The sequence below is a fragment of the Nicotiana tomentosiformis genome, chromosome 10 (assembly GCF_000390325.3).
Source record: "Nicotiana tomentosiformis chromosome 10, ASM39032v3, whole genome shotgun sequence".
In the NCBI taxonomy this organism is placed as follows: Eukaryota; Viridiplantae; Streptophyta; class Magnoliopsida; order Solanales; family Solanaceae; genus Nicotiana; species Nicotiana tomentosiformis.
The window spans coordinates 75,744,834-75,769,009 of NC_090821.1; the positions used below are offsets into that span (position 1 = coordinate 75,744,834).

Consider the following 24,176-nt stretch of genomic DNA (forward strand, 5'->3'; position numbering starts at 1 on the left):
AATATTTTTATTATTTATTTATTTCAGTATTAGGTAATAGAGATATCTATAATTTTGAAATGACAATAAGCCATCTAAGGACGTCTGTGGAAAAAGGTTTCTTCCATTGATCAACTTCCATCATTTTAAAGAACATATCATTTTCTAATTTTTATTTTATAACTCAAATATATAATGTGATTTTTTACAACTGAGTATCCATTAATATAAATACATATGTAAGGTGCGTACTTTAAAACTAGTTAAGGAAAATTGTAGTGCGTAAGGTGCGTGTGTGTGTGTATATATATATATATATATATATATATATATATATATATATATATATATATATATATAAATGATAAGGAAAGAAAGAAGATCAATTAGTCAAATCAGTGCTGATAATTTAAGATTAAGAAAATCATAAGAATGTGTATATTACTATGAAATATGAATATCGAAAAATCAGTAAGCGGGTAAAACCTTGAAAATAATTAGTAAGATAAGCTTTAATTGTGTAACAATATATCTTATTTTAGAATTTTTGTAAATATCAAGGTGGGGTGGTGATATACCAAGCTTCTTGTACGTATTTGTATGCTCAAAGAACATATTTCATTAGTTGTAATGCATTTATAATATAAGATTGAAGATCTATCCACTAACAGCTCCAAATTAATAGCTTTTTTAGATATCGTTTCATAATTTGTCTTATTATTACTATATGTTATTATTTTGATAAAAGTATAAATGATATATATAACGTGGGAAAAAAATAGATAAAGTGTAATGTTGAAGTTGGTCAAATTACATTAAAAGTGTGATCTTTATAAAACTTAATTTTCTTTTATAACATTTATAGAACACTTCTAAGGTACTATTATTGAGCCAAAATACTGAATAAAATGCCCCAATTTCAATCCGTAGGAGTGGAGTAGTTCATAAAATGGGGTTCTGTTGCTGAAAAAATGGGGAGAGTCCGAGAGTGTTGATTTGTTATGGCTGGAGTTATTCGCTAAAGTTGCTTTAATTCGTGGTTAAGTTTTAAATAAGTATTTAAAGTGGTTATTTATGCAAATGCCCCATTTTTCTGTTAATATGATTCGAGTAGCTCAAAGCCTCAAACTTCAAACTTCAAATTAGGTTCTTTTAAGAGAAATTTCCAGAAATGACTATTGTTTAGTGGCTATTAACTTGCTATAATTGTCATTTACTTGATTACTTCTTATAGCTATGTTTTCACTTGTTATAGAGTGTATTCGATGTATTCAAGCTACTGTATTCATGAATACAATAGCAAAATTCAGCGGAAAACAAAGAAGTCCGACTAAACATGGACTATATTCATATGTATTCGCGAGCTGTATTCGTGAATACAGTAATGAAAATTTGCGAAAAAAAGGTCTTCAACTGTTTAAAACGGTAAGTGAATCAATTAACGCGATAGACTCCTAATATAACTCAACAAACTCAATTATAACACGCAAAATTTATATTTTCAGTTATAGAAAAGATTTTTTCCTAAAAACACCCCAAAAACAGAGCAATCTTCAGAGATTCAATCCATCCTTTCTTTTTTTAGTGGTATCTTTACTAAAATATTTTTAGTGATATTTTTTACAAATAGATTTATATATTGAAATTATATAATTACATTGAATACAGATAAATACATACAATAAATTGAATACATGAAGTATAGCAGGTCATCTATAGTGTAAAAACATATGAATACATTTTACAATACATTGAATACATATTGTTGAATATATACTGCTGGACAAAACAGTGAAATAAAATGAAGCTTTGAAATTATATAATTAACTTGAATACAGTTAAATATAATGAATATATTGAAAAAGTAGAAAAACTAAATTCGTGAATACAATGAAATACACGGAATAAAGCAAGATATATTGAATACAATGAAAATAAAAGGTAACAGACTCTTCAAGTTCCTCATTCCCAAACTCCGTCCTCAATCCACCGATATCAAGGCCGCCGCCATGTGAGGTGTCGCCACCGGTACCGGCGCCCTCTGGGTCGTCCAGGGAGTGAATCTCTCATTTCTGCTTTGAAAATTTTGAGATCTGCACTTGTATTTCTCCAGATCTTTGTTTCTCCTTTATCTTTTTCTGTTTCGTTTTGTCTTGTCTTTTCCATTCAATTCCGATACCAGCGAAAATCTATCAACTTTAACACTTACCATAACTTTTTGGAGCAAAAAATATTTAAAATTTTGCTAGACAATGGAGATGAATAAGTGGAGAATCGTAGTTGTATTCATGGAGAAGAGACTGGCGTTGAGAGAGAGGGTGGAGAGAGATAGTGGTTAAGTTGTATATAGAAAGTAGGAGAGATAAAAATATTACCCAGCGTATTTAATGGCTAAACAGTGACCATAAATACATATTTTGCTATAAAATATAAAAGGTAGCTATAGAAAATAATATTTTAAAAGGATATTTATTTATAATAAATAAGATGTAAAGCTTTGCTATATTAGGTAAAATTTCCTTCTTTTAATTGATGAGCTTGTAAATTAGAGATTGAAATTTGATTAAACAAGGAATTAAAAAAATCTATTCGACAAAAGTATCTCAATTTTTTAAAAGGAAAATATCCCAGTGTACCTTTTTTAGTGTAAATGTAAAATGTATTTAATTATTAGCCCCTTTGGCTTTCTCTTGCTTAACGCTTTCATATTTTATCAAATCTAAATTCACTTTATATCCTCACAAGTCACAGGTCAGAGCGTTTACGGGGGAGGAGGATAAATACAAAATTTATTTAATTATTAATCATTGTGGCTCTTTCTTGCTTAACGCTTTCATATTTTATCAAATTTAAATTTAAATTCCATCCGCTTTTTATCCCAGTGTACCTTTCTTTACGGCAGAATAAATGCAAATTTATTTAATTTTTAGCTCTTTTGGCTCTTTCTTGCTTAACGCATTCACGTTTTTTTAAACAAATCTAATTCAAATTCCATCCGCTTTTTATATCCTCACTCTACTTTTGACTAAAGGAAGACTGCTTGCTTTGCTCCCTTTCCTCTCCACAGTTTCACGCTTCTCTTCACTTTATCTCTCCAATTATTTGAATTTCCAAAAACCTCTCCCAAATATTTCGCTCTCATACGCATTTTCTCGAACATCTTCCAGGTGAAAAATTCTTCCATTTTTTATTTTGATAATAATAATGTACTTTTTCGTTCTCGTATTTTTAATGCTTTAGTTTAACTCCTTTAGTAGTTTTGTTTGGCTAACTATGGCGTAGGGAGGAAAAGTAACTTGCATGTTTGCTGCTTTTTGTGTTTTATTTTAGTTGTAATTAGTGGAAATTTGGGTTAGCTTGTGGAAATTTAAGTGTACGTAAGCATTATTGTTAGGAAAATGAGAATTTGAAGTTAAAATTGAAGTACTAAGGGATGCAATTAAAGAGTAGTTTGTGAACACGTTTTATTACGCGATTTTTTTTTGTGTGGGGATAAAAAGCAGGTTCAGAAGCTAGAAGGATTAGTTAATTGATTGATTGAATAATTATTTGGTTCGGATAATGCTAAGGTTGTAAGCTTGAGGAAATTAATCTACGTAAGTGTTATTGTTAGGAAAATCTGTAAATGAGAATGTAAAGTCAAAATTGAAGTACTAAGGGATGAAATTAGAGAGAAATTTGTGAAGACATTCTATTGTGCGATTCTTATGGATAAAAATACTTTCAAAACCTAAGAGGATTAGTTGATTGATTGAATAATTAAGTGAACGATTAATTCATTTACTTTATTTTCTGTAAACATTGTTCGAAGTTCGAACTGGTTTATAGGGAATAGAGTTTAAATTGCAGGAGTAGGTTGTTGGTAATTTAGAGGATGAGGTGCTGACTAGTAAGTAAAACTGAAAACAATAGGGAGGAGAACTAAGTTAAACAACTGACAGCAAGTTCTATCATCAAATGATAAATTTGCTTAATCTTGGAGTGCTTACTGTAGTTTACTCTTTTAGTTGAAGAATTTGAACTACATTGTGAGAATAATTTGTCGTGTTATTCATATTTGATATGTTCAATCGCATGGGAAAAATAGGAATTTAAATGCATCAGTGTGCAAATCGATGCGACTGATTTAATAAGTAATTCTGAACTCTTAGGGGAATCGTTTCTTTTTTAGGTTCGTATGCAGCTTTATTGTTATTTTTACCTTATGCGACGTCTTAGCTTCTTTTAGATTAATTCCGATGAAGGTTTACTCTTTCAGCTTTATATTCTGTTTGCTTTTGTATGTGCTTCTATGGTTGGAACTTAGGTTATTGATTATTGGTATGATATGTGACTAAATGGAGGGAAATGGATTGTAAGGATCTATATGGTGGAGCCCAACAAGCTTTGGATTGAGGCTTAGCTGTTGTTGTTGCTTTTTGTATTTGTATGTGATCGCTATCAAAATTTAAAACACTTTAGATGTTATCTGTTCTTTTAGCAATTGTGTTGTAGCCATGTCGTCTTTTCGTCTTCTTGAGCAGAGGGTTTTTCAGAAACATGGGTAGAGGTAAGGTCTGCGTACACACTACCCTCCCCAGACCCCACTTGTGGGACTATACTGGGTCGTTGTTGTTGTTGTTGTTGTAGCCATGTCATATATTTTGCTTTTTCAAAAATGCCCCTTTTCTTCTGTATCTAAGTGCGGTAGAGAAAATATTGAGTCTCGTTGACTATAACGAGAACATGATTAATCTCCTGTCTCTCTACATATATGGTACCAGAGGCTATCTCTGTTTTTGCTACTTATATATCAATCTCGTACAAGTTTTATTGACCGATATTTTGGTTGTGTTAGTTGGTAAAAATGCCGGAGATTCAGTTGGGCGCCCATACATTCAGAAACCAGGGAGTGGAAATAGCAAGGTTTCACATGCACGACTGGCTTATTCTTTTTCTACTTGTGGTGATCGATATAGTTTTAAATGTGATAGAACCGTTTCACCGTTTTGTTGGATCTGACATGATGACAGATTTAAGATACCCTTTGAAAGACAATACCATTCCCTTTTGGGCTGTTCCGGTAAGTGCAACCCTCAAGACAAATTGTGTTTGGGACAATACATAGTTATAAAAGTAGTATGTGTTTTCTTATTTAAACCTCTTTAGTGGACATTTTATGATCCATATGTCTTTCAACAGATTATTGCCATAATCTTACCGTTACTGGTCATACTTGTCTTTTACTTCATCAGAAAGGATGTCTACGATGTGCATCAAGCTATATTAGGTATTCTTTGTCCCTTATGTGACTATCAGCTTTTGCCTGGTGGCAAGTATATACAACCAGATCAGACTGATTACTTTGTGTACCTCTGTTCAGGATTGCTGTATTCTGTACTAATCACCTCAGTTCTTACTGATGCAATCAAAGATGCCGTTGGTCGACCCCGTCCAGACTTCTTTTGGCGGTGTTTCCCTGATGGAAAAGGGGTGTGTTTATTCATTACTTGGAATCTCCCTTCTGTAGCAGTAACCGATATAACAGCATTTGCAACTATCAATTATAATTTTCTGTGTTTAGGTGTTTGATACAATCACAAGCAATGTCAAATGTACTGGCTTGAAAAATGTTATCAAAGAAGGACATAAAAGTTTCCCAAGCGGACATAGTTCTTGTGAGTATAACTATTCCCTGTCAATTGCATTGTTGGCATCAGAGAATTGTGATTATCTCCTTTACTTGACCCTTTAAACAAAATGAGCATATACCCTCAGTTTGTCCTTTTTTCCAATGAAACTTTCTCAGTTATATGAACTGTTTTTTTCCCTTTTCATTGATACTTTTATCTTTCTCAGTTTGTGTAATGATTTGTTACGCCAAATAATACAATTTTTATTACTACCGATCCTATTTTTCCCATATGTTTGACCTATTACTTTTTAGTAGTTCACCTCAAATAGTTAAGTCACATTAAATAGCAACTTCATAGGTGACGATGGCTTATGCTGGGATAATCTACTTAAGTAAAAATCTAACTCATTACTCGGAATTCCTGCAAGTGCATAGGTGACTGTGGCTTATGCTTCAATTTTCACTCGGATATGACAATATGAACTCTTATGGTTCTCTATGTGGTTATAAGGTTGTTGGCTGTTTTATCAAAGATCTTGGCTTGCTTTGAGTAATTTTTGAGTTCTTAGAGAAAACTGAAGCTTGTTGCTATCTGTTGGTATCATGTGATAGGGTCGTTTGCTGGTCTTGGCTTCCTCGCTTGGTACCTGTCTGGGAAAATCAAGGCATTTGATCAAAGAGGCCATGTTGCTAAGATCTGCCTTGTTTTCCTGCCCTTACTGGCTGCGGCATTAGTTGCAGTTTCCCGGGTTGATGATTACTGGCACCATTGGCAGGATGTATTTGCTGGAGGTCTCCTAGGTTTGTAGAATATTGATGAACATGTACATTTTCTAGTTTTCTTGTTTCTTATTGCCTTGGTTAGGGATACTTATTGTTTATTTTCTTTGTGCCATTTGTGCAGGATTGACTGTGGCTTCAATCTGTTACTTACAATTCTTTCCCCCACCATATGATATAGATGGTACTTACTCACTATCGTCATTATCTCTTTTCACAGTAATCCTACTTTGAATCAGCAAAAACAAAGAAATAGCCAGTTTACTAGTTAAAATCCTTAACGGTAGGCATTATAGATTTTTTGTGAAGTAAACTGTAAATCAATTCGACTGCCACATGTGTAGAATGAGTTTGTATTTGTTAGCAAAAAAATAGTAGAGAAATGTATATTTTTAGCCGCTCCTCAAAATAATAGCCGACTAAGTGTATATTATTTTATGTATGTGTATTATATACATATTTTGTACACTTTTTGGCTAGCAAATGCAATTAGTATCGGCCAGCCGGCCAATTTTGTATTTTGCCCAAAATGTACGAAAGATATGCAAATGAGTTCCTCTGTTAAATTCTCACTCTTGCAAAAGCTCATAATACGTAATGGAAGCTGTCTGGAGGATATCAGATAACTTCAAATTCTATTACTGCAGAACTCTAAGCATACTTTCTCCTATTAGAACACCTCTCCATCCTCAAGGGTGGGGCTGCACGGGTGCTGTCCTTTTCATCTGCTATTAGAGAGTGGTTGGTCCATCCACAATTCGCATGTAAATTAGAAGTTATGAGGCGTTTAGCCATTTGACCTGCATAATTTTAAACTACAATTTATGATGTAGAAATATGTAATGTTACTGAAGTCAAGAGTGGTTTGCATGTTTGTCTATTTATCTCCATAAGAAGACATGGACTCATTAAAGGGTATCTAATAGAAATTTCTAACTAGCAGAAATGTTAGGCTGTGGACACAAACTAGCAGGAAGAGAGAAATTATTTTTTTGCTTTCCGAATTTTATTAGATGCAGCTTTTGTCCAGCTGAAGGACAAAAAAATGTAAATGAAAAATTAAGGGACCAATATTCCATAGCTTATTGCTGATTATTCATGCGTGGTTTATGCAAACCGCGATAGTTTCCGAGCTTTATTGTCCTTCTATTCTTAAAGTAGCATGTCCCTTGCATTTTCTATAAAAAGTCCTGCTTGTTCGTTTTGCTGTTATCTTCCTATGAGTGAAACAATTCGTATTTTCATTATTACTGGAGTAAGTTTATTGATCTGAAGACTTGGAAGAAGAAGTTGACATAATATTCCATATTTAGTTGAACTCCTTATGGACATTTTGATACATTGCCTCTTCCCTCCAGGTAGGATGCCCCATGTGCATTTACAGAGGCTGGCAGAACAGCGCAGTGGTACACAGTCTACGGCAAATAATCCAGGTTGTCTTACTATAAGGCAACCCGAAGTTGACAGTGTGTATGCTCAACCTCAACATGGCATTGCCGTATCAGGACTCGGTGCACGTGAGACCGGACCAATCTTTGATGATGACGTTGAAAATGGCAGATGGAGGCATTGACTTCATGTTTCATGCATTAACTGTATAGATCAGAATAGGTATGCCTCACTCTGTTAGTTTCGTAGGATGTGTTTGCTTCTCATCAAACAGGTAGATTCTTTGAGGAGTTGCTTGTTTTTCCACTTCTGTGAACTTCTGCCCTTGTAGTTATACATTTGTTTCTTAAATTGAGTATTTGACTTCACGAACGGATGTGGTAACTAGTTACTGACTAGTTCTCAAGATTAGGTAATTTCCATGATTTCTTTCATTAACAGACAAGATAAATGTGATGTATGGACATGGCATCACAATAAACTTTGGGTGAATAGACTACTAAGACGGCCTTATGGCCAAGATTATGGTTATAAGCATTTGTTTAAGAGATAAGGCTGAGGTCTTTTCGTTGACACTTCATGAGTTAACCTTTTATTGTAAGCATGGAGTTTTCTTGTTGGGTGTACGAACAAAGTTCCATATTGGAACTTGACAATAAGGAGAAGCTACTTATAACATGTAGTGATACTCTTAATGGTGTGAGACATAACGGAAAAAGTTGTGCGAGCTTGGCCGAAAGCAAACAATATCACACCATGTTAATAGTGCTTTTGAGTTGGCTTAACCCAACATTTCTGATGTATGAAGTGTATGTGCTATTGTATATGATTTCTTTAAAGTCGTTTCAATCTTTATATATTAAGCAGAAGAGATGGCAACCCTTGGCAGCAAGTGGTAATGATTGTATTAGACCTGTTCAATTCGCTTAATAGCAGACAACCTTGTCTTATCTTCATATTATCGAAAATGGTTACATAAGTTTCGGTATCAATTTGTCATCTTCCTGGTGGCAAAACTTCCAAACATGCGACCAATATGATAGTCTCCTATAGTTTGTTTAAGAAAGAATGATATTTATTATTCAATAATAATTAAATATTAAATATCTTATTTTATTCTTAGTTACACATTTTTATAGCTACAGAGACGTTATGGCAAGGTTAAGATTAAAAATTTTACCAACATGAGTTGTGGTGGGATGGATAACATTCCTCCACCCTTAACTAGAGGTGTTGGGTTTGAGTCATGGGTATGGAAAAATCTTGTTAGGGAGCGCTTTGCCCTTAAATGGGCCCTATGCATCGCAACTTCGTATATAGTCGGACTCCAATACGGGTACTGGACACGGGTGGGAAACCAAAAAAAAAAAAAAAGTTACAAATTTCAAAAGTTTTTTTCTTGAACTTCCTATCGTTTAAACTACCTAGATAAGTTCGAAAGGATTGGTTAATTAAGTTGTCCTACGTAACAAGGTTTCCGTAGATGAATTTGCGGAAGGATCATTGTCGAAACCTGCAAAGCAAAACGACCCGCGAACTTGTTTAAACACTGGGGAGCGATGCGGCCAGGGTGCTTCGTCCTCCATCCGCGCAGCTCCCTCCTATCTCGGTGCGCGCGCTCGCGTGCGTGCCGGATGAAGCGCCAAGGAAAAAAAAGGTAGAGGAAAGAAGGAAGAGATGTAGGTAAAAGAGTTTTAATATTTTGCTGAAGACGCGGGTAGAAGAATTTTAAGAATTTGTTCTGGGTGTGGATTTATGACCAAAGAATAGACAGGAATTTCAGTTAGCACTGGTGTATGAGAATGTTATATTGTTCATAAGCCTTGCCTCTTTTGTCATTAAAAAATCTTAATAAAAGATGCCACCATTGTGGATAGAGTTACACGACATGTGGTCATGCGAGTTACAGGTATCCCGTAAAATTAGTCCCGAACACCATAGTTAATAAAAAAAAATGAATACTATTTACTCCGTTTCTTCAATTTTTGATGGAAAGGAACTTGATACTTTTTTGACCATATTCTTTTATCTCTCTCCTCTTTTTCTCTCATTTGTTTTTTAAATTCTAGATAAATATCTTAAAATTTTAAATCAAATGGATATTAAAAAAATAATTTTTCAATAGCTGGAACAATGAGACAACAAACTGCCGGATATCTGAAAAGGATAAAATCTAGTCTCCTATGACCTGGTTGCTTTGAAGGAAATCTCACATATAATCTTCATGCAATTAAAATTGACTTTTCTTTTCAATTTTATTTGTTTTGTAGGGACGAAAAGGACTAGATACAAGCAACAATAGCTTTGGCTCGAATCATTCAACATATTTAAAGTTAACTAAATAAATATAAATAATTGAATTGTAGTAGAATTTAAAATTCAAATCCTGAATCTTACTCCAAGTAGCTACCGAATTCTAATTCTGATTTTCTTTTAACATTCTCGCTATAATAGTGACACAAACCTAATAATTTATAATTTCTTTGCTGGCCAAACAGACACTATCGACTTATTAAATTGACCAACAAACAACTTTTGTACTCAAATGACTCTCAACTCAATATATATCTTGATCCCACATTCTCTTTTACGTGTTTGAAAAGGTGAATATGAATTAATAAGCAATATAATTAGCAATTAATACGAACCTTTCGACTTGGCTCCATCGCTATAGCCAAGTTTAATTCTATTATTATGGTGAAATTTCATAAACAAATTTTACTATGCTGAAAACAATACATGCACAAAATGTATCGTGTCATGTAGTTAATGTTTGTAACTTACTCTTACATAATCAAATTAATCATTGTTATCGGTCCTATAATTAACTCTAACCATATATTCCACTTCCATTCATCTATATATATTGTCCCTTCTCACACCTTAAAAATTCACACAATTCTTTAAACTTCTAATTTGTACCCTATAGTTCCACTTAACTCATCATCAAATCTTCATCACCCAAACCTTAGAGTAACCAAAAAAACTCTTTTTTTTTGTCAGCTAATTTCGCTCGTCAAGTTCTTGTTTGATCTGTCGCGGTAAACAAAATCTCATTAATGGGAATTCTTGGGTTTTCATATTTGGATAACCTAAAGAAATTTTGGAGGGGGCAAAAATACCAAAGACTAGAAGATACAAAAAGGGATAACAATAAGAGGAAGATGAGAGTTATTAAGCTTGGAAACAAGAAAAAGACAGTTGTTTTGAAAATGAAACAAGCACCCATTAAGTTTCATTGGAAGCTAATTTCACCCCTGAAGTTGGTTACAAGTTTTCACAATGGTTATGTTAATACAATGATAGGTTTAGAAGGAAGTAAGAAAGTTGGAGGAAAAAAAGTTACAAGTGGAAAAACAATTCCAATGGTGGCTTCTTCAACTAATGATGTGGTTGATTGCAGAATGGTTTTGAAAATTTATAAAAATATAGTGTCTTCTCGTGAATTAGCACATCTCTTAATTTGACATCCTCAATTTTTTTTTATTTTTTCTATTTCATTAGTAAGGTATGTGTGATCTCCTCAATGTTATTTTTATTTTAATAATATTTTCATGGATTAATTGGTAAGAAGCGATAAAAAGGTTTCATTTTCAGTTCTTTTTTGGGGGACAATTCCTTATATTAATTTCACCATTGTTGTACCCCTGCTTTTTACAAATTGTCTTGTATTTGTCCTTACAATTAATAAAATACCATCTTAAATGATAAACTCCGCGTGTCCAAATGCTTCAACGAAAATCCAAATTTACCTCTCAATTTTAACTAACTACTACTATACTTCAGTCTCAAACAAGTCGGGATCGGCTGACCTCTCAACTTTAACTATAGTTTAAAATTACCCTTTTAAGTTGAAACTCCAATAAGTCACGGATTGCAAAGTTGCTCAATTTCAGATAGTATCCGGCAAGTATAACCCTTTTCCCTAACATATGTATATCTCAATCAGAAAAATGAAGAGAAAAGAAAGAATCTAAATTAATTGACAAACTTTTCGAAACCAATGAAAGATAAACATAAATCATGGATCACTAAACTCCCTTATAAACTTACTCAAAGAGCAACCACATGAAATACCGTGGAATATATTTGCCTGCTCTTTAAGACAAAACTTTATATTTATAAGGTGCACTTATTTTCTCATATACAACATTTCCCATCTACTTTTTGATTAGTCATAAATCAATTGATGAAATACTAAATAGCTTTCGAACAAGTAATGACAAATATTTGAAGAGATTCAACAACTTTAGGCTTCGGGACCAGCAGCAAATAAGTTAATAAGTCCACGAAATACTTGAGCTGAAAGTTGATGAGCTTGAAAGAGCTCGCCATCAACGTTCCATATGCTCTCCTTGCCGAAAGAAGTGAATGTAAATGCCGGAGTCTGCTTAGGAGAATGCAGAAAATGTCATGATAAAATAGCTTCATAGAAAAAGATAAAGAGGAGAACAAGAGTTTTTCAGAAATTCTTACTTTGTGATGCTCCACGAATTCATAATCTAGCGGGTTCCCATCCTTCTTTGCTAGCTGGAGAAGGTGACTGCATAAAATAGACAAATTACGTGCGAAAAAGTCAGCAGGGCGGAGATGGATAATGCTCAACAACAACAACATACCCAGTAATATCCCACACTGTGGGGTCTGGGGAGGGTAGTGTGTACGCAGACGTTACCCCTACCTTGTGAGGATAGAGATGGATAATGCTCATGCAAAGAATATGGACCAATTCAAAGTTGAACCAACTTGGTCTCTTTCTCCATTTTCAAGTCATTAGAATCAATAGTTATTGAGCACGGAGGCGGAGCTAAGCCTATTAGGTGTAGATTCGGCCGAACCCAATCACTTTTGCTTAAACATTGTATTTGTACTATGAAATTCATTAAATATTTAATTGTGAATCCAACAACTAAGACGAGCCATGAGTTCCGTGGTAAATTGAGAACCCATAAACTTCAAATCCTGACTACGCCTCTGATTGAGATGTAGTAATGAGTTTAGTTGTTAAACAACTAGGTCCATGTAGTGAAGGAGAAAGAAAGAGAGATTTTTACCACAAATAAAATGCATGAGGGCAGTCCTTAATTAATATAAGATGTAGAAAACCATCTGAAAGGTGTGCATCAGCCACCAGACCATCGGGCGCTTTTTCATTTCTGCAAGAGATTACTGCCGCTCCAACACTAAGAAAACGCCCTCTGGACTTTAACCATCTTGAATCTTTCGAATAGGGCTCCAAGCTTGGACATTTAGCCGACGTGTGGTCTGCTTTTGTTTTGCAAATACCACAGTTTGCACGACAAGCTACTCTTTCAGACTTTTTGAGTAGGGGCCACAATCCCTTCGTCCAGCTGCCCGACGACCCTTTCTCAAGACCTATGTTTTTCTTTTCCGATTCAACTTCCACGTATGCAACTTCTGCTTCATACGATCTAAAAAAATATGAAGTTATAACATATACTACAGCATTAAGAAGTATATGAAGTTGAGTGCTCTAGAGAATTAAGCTTAGAGGAAGTATAGTAGCATGTGAGATCATTGCCATTCCTAAGACGCAGCATAAGACATGGATCCGAGTTCAAGTCGGTACAGTCAAATTCTATCTTACACCAAAAACAATTGTCCACAAAACATACCTGTGACGAAGAAACACCTTTGTTCCCGCATAATCATACCGCTTAGGACCCATCCACCTGTACTTCTCGCTCTCAGTGATTACATCTCCATAAAACCCATACCTGATAGGTGAGCAAATGATTATGAAGGAGAAGAGGAATTTAATCTTAAGTTCACAAAGAAGCATGTGTTATCGCTGCATGGACTGCTTAGGCCGACGGCTAATACAGTTTATAGTAAAAGGGGACTGAAACCCGGTGAAAAAGAAACCAGATGTGGCAAATAATATGATTTCCTGAGTAGATTATAAGAGCAAAGTCATTGACCAACTCAAAAGTTTAAAAAGCTCATGAGCTTATTGTAACATCCAGTCAATAGGGGACCATAGATTGCATTGAATACTTTGAGCAATGGTTCAGTGCAATTGTAACCACTTAAAATACCAAGTTCACAAGTGAACGACTAAACAGAATATGTCCCACATAGTGAAAACATTGAGCTGGTTAATAAAGAAAACCCATAGATTATCATATTTTTTATAACCGAGATATCCTCGAGGGCCAGTGGCGCAAGGTTCGAAACTCGGTGGATAATGGGTCCACCCCTCTACCCTTCTCCACTTAAATATCCGATTTTTGTCTGCGGCAGGGTTCGAACCCGTAACGTAAAACCATAGATTATCACAGGCATAGCAAACCAAAGAAAAGAAGGATTCAGTAGGATAAAGCCTGCAAATTTAATAATGTATTGCTCACTTTTCAACTAAATGCAACATATTTACCAATAAGTTAAAACAAAGCAGGCTGCCACCCCTGGATATAGGTGGATTCAAAATAAACCAGAAAGAAAGGCGGAAGAGTGCACCACCCACTAACTGTAAGTATCAGCTTAAATGAAGACATTTTTGAAACAACATACGAGTATACCAATGATAGATGAAAATTACCCAGCGAAAGAAGCTGCATAACGTACACAGGGTTCATCTTTAGATGTACAAGTTTTTTTCCATCTTACAACTTGAGCTACATCAAGGCACACCGCTTTACCAAGGACAATCTGCAATGCAGAAGTTATAGCATCCCTCGCCCCTGTAGTACTGCAAAAAATGAATGTCAACTGCATAACTCTAGTATTTTAAAAACAAAATACACATGCATATTAAGTTAATAAATATCTACGAGGTCGACAACATCCATAGCTGGTAAAGAAGCGATACAATATCAAAGTTACACTTAGAAAGGCTATTTGTTGTTAGCTCACTCATATCAGTTACACACAAGGACAACTTTCACAGGATGCCTCTAAACACAAAGTTACCATTCAACTATACTAAATGAGAAGGATTGGTATAGGACCTTACCAAATTACAATGGCATCTGTTGATCCTGCTGGAATAATTCCAAATCTGAATTTTTCATTTGGGAAAGAAAACTCAAGATCTTCTGCTGCTGAGATGGCAAAAGGGTAAATCAAGGATGTTGTATCGATAAAAAGAGCTCCTCACAAGAGGAAAGAGCTACTGCATTTAGGTTGGTTTCAAAGGAAAGGAAGAAGAAACGAAGGAAAAACTTAAATTTAACTAACCTGTTTGGCAGGAATCTTCTCCGGTTCCTGTAATTCCGGATACACTGTTCATAAGCATACTTCACAAATATTTATCATGCAAAGAAAACAAAGTTATGGAGAGAATTTTACGTGTTTACATACTGAGGTTTGCTGATTGCTTTAGAAGAGGGGATTCATCTTCACAGCTATCGGATGGGTCCCTGATATCCCCATTGGCATCAAGAACAGGCCTGTTGCCATTTTCCTCAACGGGATGGTTAAGTTCAGTAGGGCGTGGTGGATATGAAGATTTGTGCCTCGACAAGAGAAGACCGTTCAGTATTTCATTGAAAAATCCATCACCGCCCTGAAATGCATAAGTACACCCTTAGCATCTTTACCTTCACCCTCCCCCTTTATTGTTATAAGGGAACAACTCAAGATTTCCAATCACCATGTAAAGAAACGCAAGAACTAATAAAAGGCAGTGAAATCCCTTGCAACTCCACCACATTGGTAGAAGAAAGAACAAATGCATCAAAATGAACTGACTAAAATGGGGGGAAAAAATACAATTGCATTTTCATGGAGTCTACTGAACATGAAATTTGATACTACACGAATTCTCTAAACAAAACAAAACCCAAAAACCTTGCTGGAATTTTGTTCCGAAATACAACGATAATCTTGCAATGCATCTGCCTATTGCATAGATAAAGTGCATTAGACCATAGAACCTTCTAATAAATCAATTTAGGGTACCTGTCAGCTAAGATGACAACGTTTCAGGTTATTTTCTCAAGAAAAAGGTTCTTTCATTTTCTCAAGAAAAAGGTTCTTTCATTTGTTGATCATTAGGCAGCTGTCCTATGGACTATTTCAATTTTTTCGTATAAGCTCAAGACAAACTTTTCATACAAACTATCAGCTGATTAACAAGGAGAAAACCCGAAACATTCAATTCTCTCTTAAACTCATCAAATGTATATGAAAAAAGATTTGAAGCATTAGACAAATATATTTTACCAGTGTACTGATTTCCACTTTCCTATATGCATCTCATATAACAAATTAGAGCTAAAAGCTCCAAATTTTCAAGAATCTTGTTAATGATATTTATACACTTCAAAAGAGCGCTCAAGTTAGGCACCAAATTAAGAGAACATCATGATCGAAAATTCCTCCCCCCCCCCCCCCACCCCCGACAAAAAAAATAGAATAGAGACAAGCTTTAAAGGAAAGCACAGCTATCTCTCACTACTTACAACTGCTACTACGCCATCATATGCACTGAGCTCTTTATTTGTAATGGAGGACATTATATCCAAAGCTTGTCCTGCCCTTTCTGTCACAGTCACCTGATGATAAGAATACAGTGAATTAAAAAAGAGTACAAACTGGAATGTAAGCATTACAAATATCCACTTTGAAGCTGAATTATCAAAAGTTCAGTTTACAGATATCAGATAGAAAAATTAGGAAATTAAATCCTATTACCACAAGATTGAAGAGTAAATCCCCTGAAACTATTTTTGTTTCTTTGTATACAATTTGTCCGATCAACAGCCACTACTCATGAAACTATCCGGTTATGCCAAGCTCATGTAAAACTCAAGAAGCAAGATGAAGCTGGATAGCATTCATCGGTTTCCTTTTAGGAAACACACAAAGGGCTTTGAGCAAAAAGTCCTGACCAGTTGACTGTTTACAGTCATATCACAGCGATAATCTTTGAAGTCCCAAGAATTATCATCCTCAAACTAACATAATGAAACAACGAATTTTAATTGACCTGATTGACAATTTTGCAGCTAAAGAGACGAAAGCTTGAATGAGTTTCAGGTTGTCAGTATATAGAGACATTATGCTTCTCCTAAAGGTAAGGGATATTGATACGTTGCAGCACGGAAACGGGGCATCATTTTATGCAGTAGATTTTTATGTGCTGCTACTGTGGAAGATATTAATGACCTTTTGCTGCAATAGCGAGATAGCAAGTCAGATCTGGAACTTTGTTTTTAATATTTTTGGTTCCTACTGGGTAATGCCTAGGATAGTTAAGGAATTGCTGACGAGTTGGCCAGGGAGAAACCTATGGTTCGCTATCGGTACGTCGCCTAGAGAGAAATCAAAGATGTTTTGCGGGCATCTCTGTACATGTACATAGGCTCAAATACAAATGTTTGTACATTTTGGCTCCGTATTGTTACATACAAGATTATATGACATGGATGCATCACCGAAATTCCTCAGTTCCCTACATTTACAAGGGACAACTAAGTTTTTACACACTGTAAATATTCTGCACCATCTTGGTGCTGTTTTAATGGAAAAAGATATCGCAGCAAGTTTCCAGCTTAATAGCCATACTTTAAGATGTCAATAGTATATAAAGCTGATAGATCAAACTCATTACAAATTAAGTACTATTACCATAACTTAATAAGGCTGTTGAAGATAGTGATAATGACATTTAACAAAAGAGGCCACCATCTCGCCATAACCAAAGTAAAAGACAAAGAGGCCACCATTTCGGCATGAGCAAAGAAAATACGTGGAAGTAGCCTTTTGAAGATGGTGATTTATTTGAAAAAAAAGCCAAAATTTTGAAACATTTCTAGTTATACCATTTGCTGAAATTTTTATCTTGAGTAAATTCTAAACAGAATTTAAAAAAATGCTAGAACCTACAATCATTCATGCTTTTTATTTTCTCTGTTCCACTAGTTCTTTCTACAGTTAAGATGAAAGAAAAGGTGAATACAAGCCTAAATAGTACTTTTGAAAAAAGAAAAAGAAAAATAATTAGTGATGATTGGTTAATGCTCATAGAGTATCAAACTTTACAAAAATTTCTCTTTTTCTTGAGAACATTATTTGGTTGAGAGTTGACAATGGAAACGATGAATGAAATACATTAGGGTTAAGCAACAGTGCATTGTATTCCATAGACTATCTAGAATGAAATGCACAGTCAAAACATCCATCAATAGTTAAAGACTTGAGCTTCCAAAAAAGTTTACCTTCGTTTTCACTTTCGCTTGAGAAAATGTCGGAGCCACCGTTTCCCAAACTTTATATCCGAGTCCTTTCCCACTCTTTGGGTGAACAAAAACCTACTAATCACAAAGGAGAAAGTCTGAAGAAACTTAAACTTCAATCCGAAGTTAATTTCCGTCGAGCAACAAACAGACATGTTAAAAATTGAAAACTTACTATACATACCATAAGGTTCTTGGGCCTTTCCGCATCCATGTTTAGATGATCATTAATCCGATTAACCCACATCTGACATGTTTGTGAATCCTTATGGCCAAAGGTGTAAAGGGATGGAACCAAAACAGAAGGCTGCGACTTTGATTTCTGGACTCCGCGAATTGTAAATCGGTACATCTGTATCCACATGTACATATTGTTACCTCTTGATCAAAGAAGACATACTTAATTAGACCCTTAATCGTTGTTAAATAATTATAACCTCAAATGATTGGCCCAAGAGAGGTCCTCTAGCATTTAGGAACGAAGCTTCGTGTACCAAACCGCAATTTATGAACTCTGCGGAGTATATATCACTAAAACACAATGTGGTTTCACTCTTAGAAACAAGTTCTATGCCGAAACAAGATGATGGATCCTGACCCTGCAATACATTGAACAATCAACACCATCACCAAAGTTCAGTAGAACATCTTTACTATCAACATATCAATGAACGTAAAGACTACTAAGATTAAGAAAAGTAAAGAAAAACACTTTCTTTTTCCTCTTTATGAAGGTAAAGAAAAACACATTGTTACAGCTAATGGTTAATTTTGATAACCAAAAAATTAACCATTAGCTAATGGTTAATTCTAGAGATTGAAATTCATAAAGCATAACTAGGCTACCATGTTAGATTAATCCGAAACAGTATAAGGTACCCATTCCTGTAATTTCCCTAGTAAATTTACCGGTCATTGACAATGTGGACTAAAGAGATTGAGATATTGGCAACCTCAACTTACCAGAAACTATATAACATGATAAAGCAAAAATCTTTTGTAAGCGGTAACCCATTGACAACCTGAATTCACAAGAGACTTGGTAGCGGAACACATTACAAATATATTACGAGGATCAATTTAAATTTCTAGTATTTCAGTTAATCAAATTATACGGACCTTAAGGAAGAAGAAATTGGTATACTAGGTAATCCAATATGACAAATTGCATAAACAAGTCAATAAAACCGCTTGAACTAAGAGAACTTTTGAAAGCACATTTTTTTTTGGTATCAAATGTCATACACCAATTATCTTTTCTCTAAGCCTTGTTAGCTTTATAGGGCTTACACTAAATTTTTAGTACTTTAGTCTAATACCACCATTTTTCTTGTATAGGAGCTGAAGCTTTCGGGCCAGCTCACCCCTACTTCCAATTTATTAGCACAATACTTTTCAATGTTTAATCATCAAATCGGACTCGACGTTGTCGATTATCTAAAACATGTATTTCAGTCATAGATTAGCAAAAGCCAACCAGAACAAGTGAGTTTCCTAATTGCTAAATACATATCAAAAGCAAAAATAAGAATGAAAAGTGAAATTAAATAATTAAAATCAAATCTTTGAGCTCTTAAAGCTCCAACCTCCAAACTGTTTCATATCAACCAAACAATAAAAATGGCATATTTTCCTTAAAAGTGCATTCATTGACAACCCAATTCACCAATATTAAACAGATTATTTAGAATAACAAGAATCTGAAAAACTGATCATAGAAAAGACTGTAACTTTAAATTATTTACTTAGAATCAAAACATGGAAAAATGGGCAAAATACCATAAGCTTAACAAGCTCACAATAAAAAAATAAAAATGGGAACTTTATAGCAAAAATAAAAACAACAAAAAAGGTAAAATAAAACCCAAAATTCAAAAATAAAAACTTACATTAAGTACAGATTCAACAGATTTCCAATGCAATTTATCAGAAGTTTGAGTTAAAATAACTTCTCCATCACCATCCAAGAATAGATTTGAGCTAAAAATTGAGTCTTGAGAATTAAACGGTACATTTTCTGGTGAATTATTTTCAAGAAAATCATTTTCATTTGGGTTTCTCTCCATAATATTGAATCCACCCAATTTTCTTGATTTGGAAAAAGGCAATTTTGGTGATCAAAATTTTCCAGAAGCTGAACCAGTTTTTTGTTTTTGTTTTTCTTCTTTTTGGGATTTTTTTCTTTTCGTTTTTGTTTTTTTGGGGGTATAAAAGAATTTAATGTTTAATTAAAATCTCCAAAGTCTAATAATACCCCTTATAACTTTTCTGCCATGGTCCCATTCTCCAGCGTGATCCGTGGTAGGCTAATGATTTCTTTTCTTTTTGACCTTTTCCACGTGGAAGTTGGGGATTAAAAACAGTATGACTTAAATCAAATTTGGACGAACAAAAATGATTTATGTTAATGAATTTATCATGATTTAACTCGCATAAAATAGTATTTAAAATAGGAAAAATTTCAGCTGCTTTTCAATTTTATAGTTCATATTTCAATTTACAACCAACTAGCACAAAAATAACAGGCTAAGATTTAACATCCAATTCCAATAGGTTCTAGAAATTACTATTTAATTTTTAAAAAAGATTGTTAAACCTTTTAAGTTAAATTTCGAATCAGTAATTGTGACTCAAATATTAGTTCAATAAAATAAATTCATTTAGATGATGAAAGTTAAATTTTTAACAAGCTTAAACATGTGGGTTTAAATTTCGAATTGGATTTTGTGAGAAATTTGGAGTGGGTGTTATTTAGACTTGTTAGAAATAGTATAAGGAGGTTGTATATAAAATTTGAAGTCATTTAATGGAGATTTGGATTGGTTTTGAACAAGAATTGTAACTGAAAATCGTGGAAGAAGTTCGTCTACAGACGCTTGTATAAAAGTGTATAAGATGTGTTTATACACTATTATACAATATTATACATAATTATACAAAAAACTGACTCCGTCTTCTTCCTTGCGTCTTTTCTAAAATTTAACTCAAATCTTGCTCAAATCTACTCCAAATCACTTCAAATTTAAATTTTGAACTTCTTTTGATATTTTTAATCAATTGGAATAACACCCAATCCAAACAACTAACAAACTAAAAAAAATTATATTTTCGAAAGCAAAGCTTTGAATGACCTTCAATGGTGGACTTCTGCTCTTCAATTTTCTTACATCGCAACCAGGTGACATAGGGTACGAAGCAGCAATGGCGGACGAACCCTTGAAGCATATGTAGAAGATGTGAGTAGAAGAGAGAGTGAAAGCAATGGTTGTGAGAACACATATTTAATTCCATAGCTTTTAGAAGCAATTGTTGTATGAACACAAGTTTTGAATTTGCTACTACTTTCAAAATATGTACAATATGGGATAGGTTGGGTAAAACCAAAAAATGTAGGATATTTTTTGTTATGGTGTGAGGTCATGTATATTTTCTTGTAATTCTTTCTTTAAAATAAGTTGAAAGTTGAGCTAAATAGTTGATCATAATTCAAATAGGACAATTAAAAAAATCATAGTCATTTTTCACTTGTTTTTTTCAATTTATATTTTGTTTAATTGTCTAATTCGAGTTTAAAAAAATCTTTTTCTTTCGTGTTTGGCGAGAGCTCATGAAATCTTTTAGATATAAAAAATCATCCTTACAAGTATTCTTAAATGCCATTCGCTATCTCTGTAATCCAAATCGAACCTTTAAATGGGTTAATACAACCTATACTGACTCTTTAACATATTTATTTATAGCTTAATACATCCAAATTTGAATAGACTAAAAAGTTAAATTCATACGAGTCGATGCGTTTCTCTTGGCTAACGCTCGATTGATTGAGCATCTTACAACACGTTATGAAAGTTAGCAAATTCAATGTGTCTATGGTATATAGCAGGGCTCAGAGGCGGAGCCAAGATTTGAACTTTATGGGTTCGAGATTGTAATTCTTTCAAGTTATTGGGTTCTAAATTAATATGTTTTACATATTCAGTGAATTTTTTAAGACTTTACATAGTTTGAATAAAAATTACTGGGTCCGACCGAACCCGCATCCGGTACTGTGCCTCCGCCCCTGGTAGGGCTGCAAAGCTTTACTACCACGACAAGCTAAATTTTGATACATCTAAGTGTGACCCAAGAATATTATTAAGTTCACGAAGTAATCGAAAGATAGATTTAAAGAAAATGATAAGTTGTTAAAAGAGAGTTAAGCTCCTTTGCTCGAGAAAATGAAACCGTTACAAAGTTGTTATAGTCACATACTCATATCCTAAATTTTTTAAGCCGTTGATTCATTGAAAGCGCTTTAATACTAAAGCAAGTCTCACTCGCCATATATTGATAGCTTGATACTCTTCAAATAAATGGTAAACATAATAAACATGACTGTAGTTGGGGTATGCTCAGGGCTGTGCATTATTTGGATCGAGCCGAAAATTCGAGCCGATCCATGTTATTTGGATCGGTTCGGATCGGATTTCAACTATTTGGATCAGATTTCGGATTATAGATTTAAATATTTTGGATATCGGATCGGATACGGTTTGGCTTTATTAAATCCGAACCGATCCGAAATCCGAAATATAAGGCCTACATATGGAATACTTTAATATTTTTTTGTCTTCTTGAGTTCATCCTTTAAATAGTGGAATACCTATATCTATTTTGTTGATCTGTTACCTTGATGGTACTGCAGTTTATTTAGTTCTGTTGCTACAATTATCAGTTAGTATTATTCAATTTAACTTTTTGGGTTTGTTCAGTTCTGTTGCTACAATTATCAACTAATATTATTCAGTTTAATCTTTTGAATCCATATTGAATTATTGATGTTGTTTATCCTTATAGAGTATGTATTTCCTCCTCGTTCTAGTTGGGTAAATCTTTATGGATCAGTTGTTAGATCCCCTCTTTATAGAGTATGTTGACGGTTATGCTACACCGATCACTGAGAGATGAACTCATGGAATAAGCATCTTAATATATAAGGCATACAATCCGAACCGTGATCCGAAATATTTATCCGATCCAAATATCAAAATACAATCTGAACCGAATTTAATTTGGTTCGGATTCGGTTTGCAATTTATCAAATCCGAAATCCGATCGGATAGTCCAAAATATGCCAAATCCGATCCATGAACAGGCCTAGGTATGCTAACTAGAATCATATTCTTTAAACCTCATCTACTGATAATTATCCAAATTAGAACAAATTTAATGAAGTTTAACTATTGTTCTTAATTTATGTTTTACTATTTGTAACGATCCGACTTGTCGTTTTGAGAATTGACGTCCCCTTCAACAGCTTAAGGTCCCGAACAGCTTTGTAACGTGCATTATGACTTGTGTGTATGGTCGAGTTTAGTTTTCGGATGATACAGGACTAAATTGAAAGAACAATTCTTATTTTTGAAGCTTAAATGAAAAGAGTTGACCGGAGTTTGACTTTTGAGCAAACGACTCCGGAATAGAATTTTGATGATGTCAATAGTTTTGTATGGTGATTTTGGACTTAGGAGTGTGTCCGGATATTTATTTGGAAGTCCGTAATTGATTTTGGCTTGAAATGGCAAAAGTTGGAAAATAATTTTTTTTAGAAAGTTTGACCGGGAGTTGACTTTATTGATATCGGGGTCAAAATTTAATTCTGGAAATTGGAACATCTCCATTATGTTATTTATGACTTGCATACAAAATTTGAAGTCATTTCGGATTGATTTGATGCGTTTCGGCACAAGATATAGAATTTGGAAAATTTCATAAACTCATAAGTTCGATTCGAGGTGCGATTCGTTGTTTTGGCATTGTTTGATGTGATTTGAGACCTCATCTAAGTCTGTAATATATTTTGAGACTTGTTGGTATGTTCGAACGGGGTCCCGAGAGGCTCTGGTGAGTTTCTGGGTGGTTTCAGATCATTTCTAAGCCATTTTTAACTACTAGTTTTTGGCTAAAGCAGTGTGCATCGCAGAAATTTCTGCTGCACATGACTGATTTTGGAAGCTTATATTTCATAATTTGTAAGGAATTTGGAGATGATCCAAAAATAAAAGTTGTAAACATTTGAGTGTAGTTTCCAGAATTATAAATCATTCATCATTTGGATATTTGTATAGAAAATTATGATCGATTAACTAAAGCCTAGTACTGCAGTTGTTTTGCCTGGCAGTGTGCATCGCAGAAATTTCTGCTGCACATGGCTGATTTTGGAAGCTTATATC

The 24,176-nt window shown here is 34.1% G+C and overlaps 2 protein-coding genes across 3 annotated transcripts; one reads left to right on the top strand and one right to left on the bottom strand.

Moving 5' to 3' along the window:
• The first annotated feature begins 3,012 nt into the window (after nucleotides 1-3,012).
• Nucleotides 3,013-8,134, top strand: LOC104096399 (lipid phosphate phosphatase 2). Its single transcript, XM_009602758.4, has 8 exons — nucleotides 3,013-3,146; nucleotides 4,817-5,041; nucleotides 5,161-5,248; nucleotides 5,342-5,451; nucleotides 5,543-5,636; nucleotides 6,206-6,394; nucleotides 6,498-6,557; nucleotides 7,732-8,134. The coding sequence occupies exons 2-8, from the start codon at nucleotides 4,826-4,828 to the stop codon at nucleotides 7,944-7,946; spliced, it is 972 nt and encodes a 323-aa protein (XP_009601053.1). The 5' UTR covers nucleotides 3,013-3,146; nucleotides 4,817-4,825; the 3' UTR covers nucleotides 7,947-8,134.
• Nucleotides 8,135-11,736: 3,602 nt separating this feature from the next.
• On the bottom strand, nucleotides 11,737-20,180 carry LOC104096400 (ceramide kinase). 2 transcript variants are annotated; one of them, XM_070187298.1, is made up of 13 exons: nucleotides 19,854-20,180; nucleotides 18,402-18,563; nucleotides 18,149-18,316; nucleotides 17,947-18,039; nucleotides 16,189-16,281; nucleotides 15,086-15,290; nucleotides 14,963-14,989; nucleotides 14,739-14,823; nucleotides 14,325-14,474; nucleotides 13,399-13,500; nucleotides 12,817-13,194; nucleotides 12,239-12,305; nucleotides 11,737-12,149 (listed from the first exon to the last, which is right to left on the bottom strand). In XM_070187298.1, the coding sequence occupies exons 1-13, from the start codon at nucleotides 20,028-20,030 to the stop codon at nucleotides 12,012-12,014; spliced, it is 1,845 nt and encodes a 614-aa protein (XP_070043399.1). In that variant the 5' UTR covers nucleotides 20,031-20,180; the 3' UTR covers nucleotides 11,737-12,011. The 2 variants fall into 2 exon arrangements, with proteins under 2 accessions (XP_070043399.1, XP_070043398.1); XM_070187297.1 differs by having other exon boundaries at nucleotides 14,739-14,826.
• Between the last annotated feature and the right edge of the window lie 3,996 nt (nucleotides 20,181-24,176).

Excerpts from the sequence above, each read along its gene's own strand:
- LOC104096399 (XM_009602758.4), top strand. The coding sequence starts at position 4,826 with ATGCCGGAGATTCAGTTGGGCGCCCATACATTCAGAAACCAGGGAGTG. Across the intron at positions 5,042-5,160 it reads TTCCCTTTTGGGCTGTTCCG|ATTATTGCCATAATCTTACC; the intron begins GTAAGTGCAACC and ends GTCTTTCAACAG. Across the intron at positions 6,395-6,497 it reads ATTTGCTGGAGGTCTCCTAG|GATTGACTGTGGCTTCAATC; the intron begins GTTTGTAGAATA and ends CCATTTGTGCAG.
- LOC104096400 (XM_070187297.1), bottom strand. The coding sequence starts at position 20,030 with ATGGAGAGAAACCCAAATGAAAATGATTTTCTTGAAAATAATTCACCA. Across the intron at positions 16,282-17,946 it reads AAGCGAAAGTGAAAACGAAG|GTGACTGTGACAGAAAGGGC; the intron begins GTAAACTTTTTT and ends TCTTATCATCAG. Across the intron at positions 12,306-12,816 it reads CCTCATGCATTTTATTTGTG|TCACCTTCTCCAGCTAGCAA; the intron begins GTAAAAATCTCT and ends TATTTTATGCAG.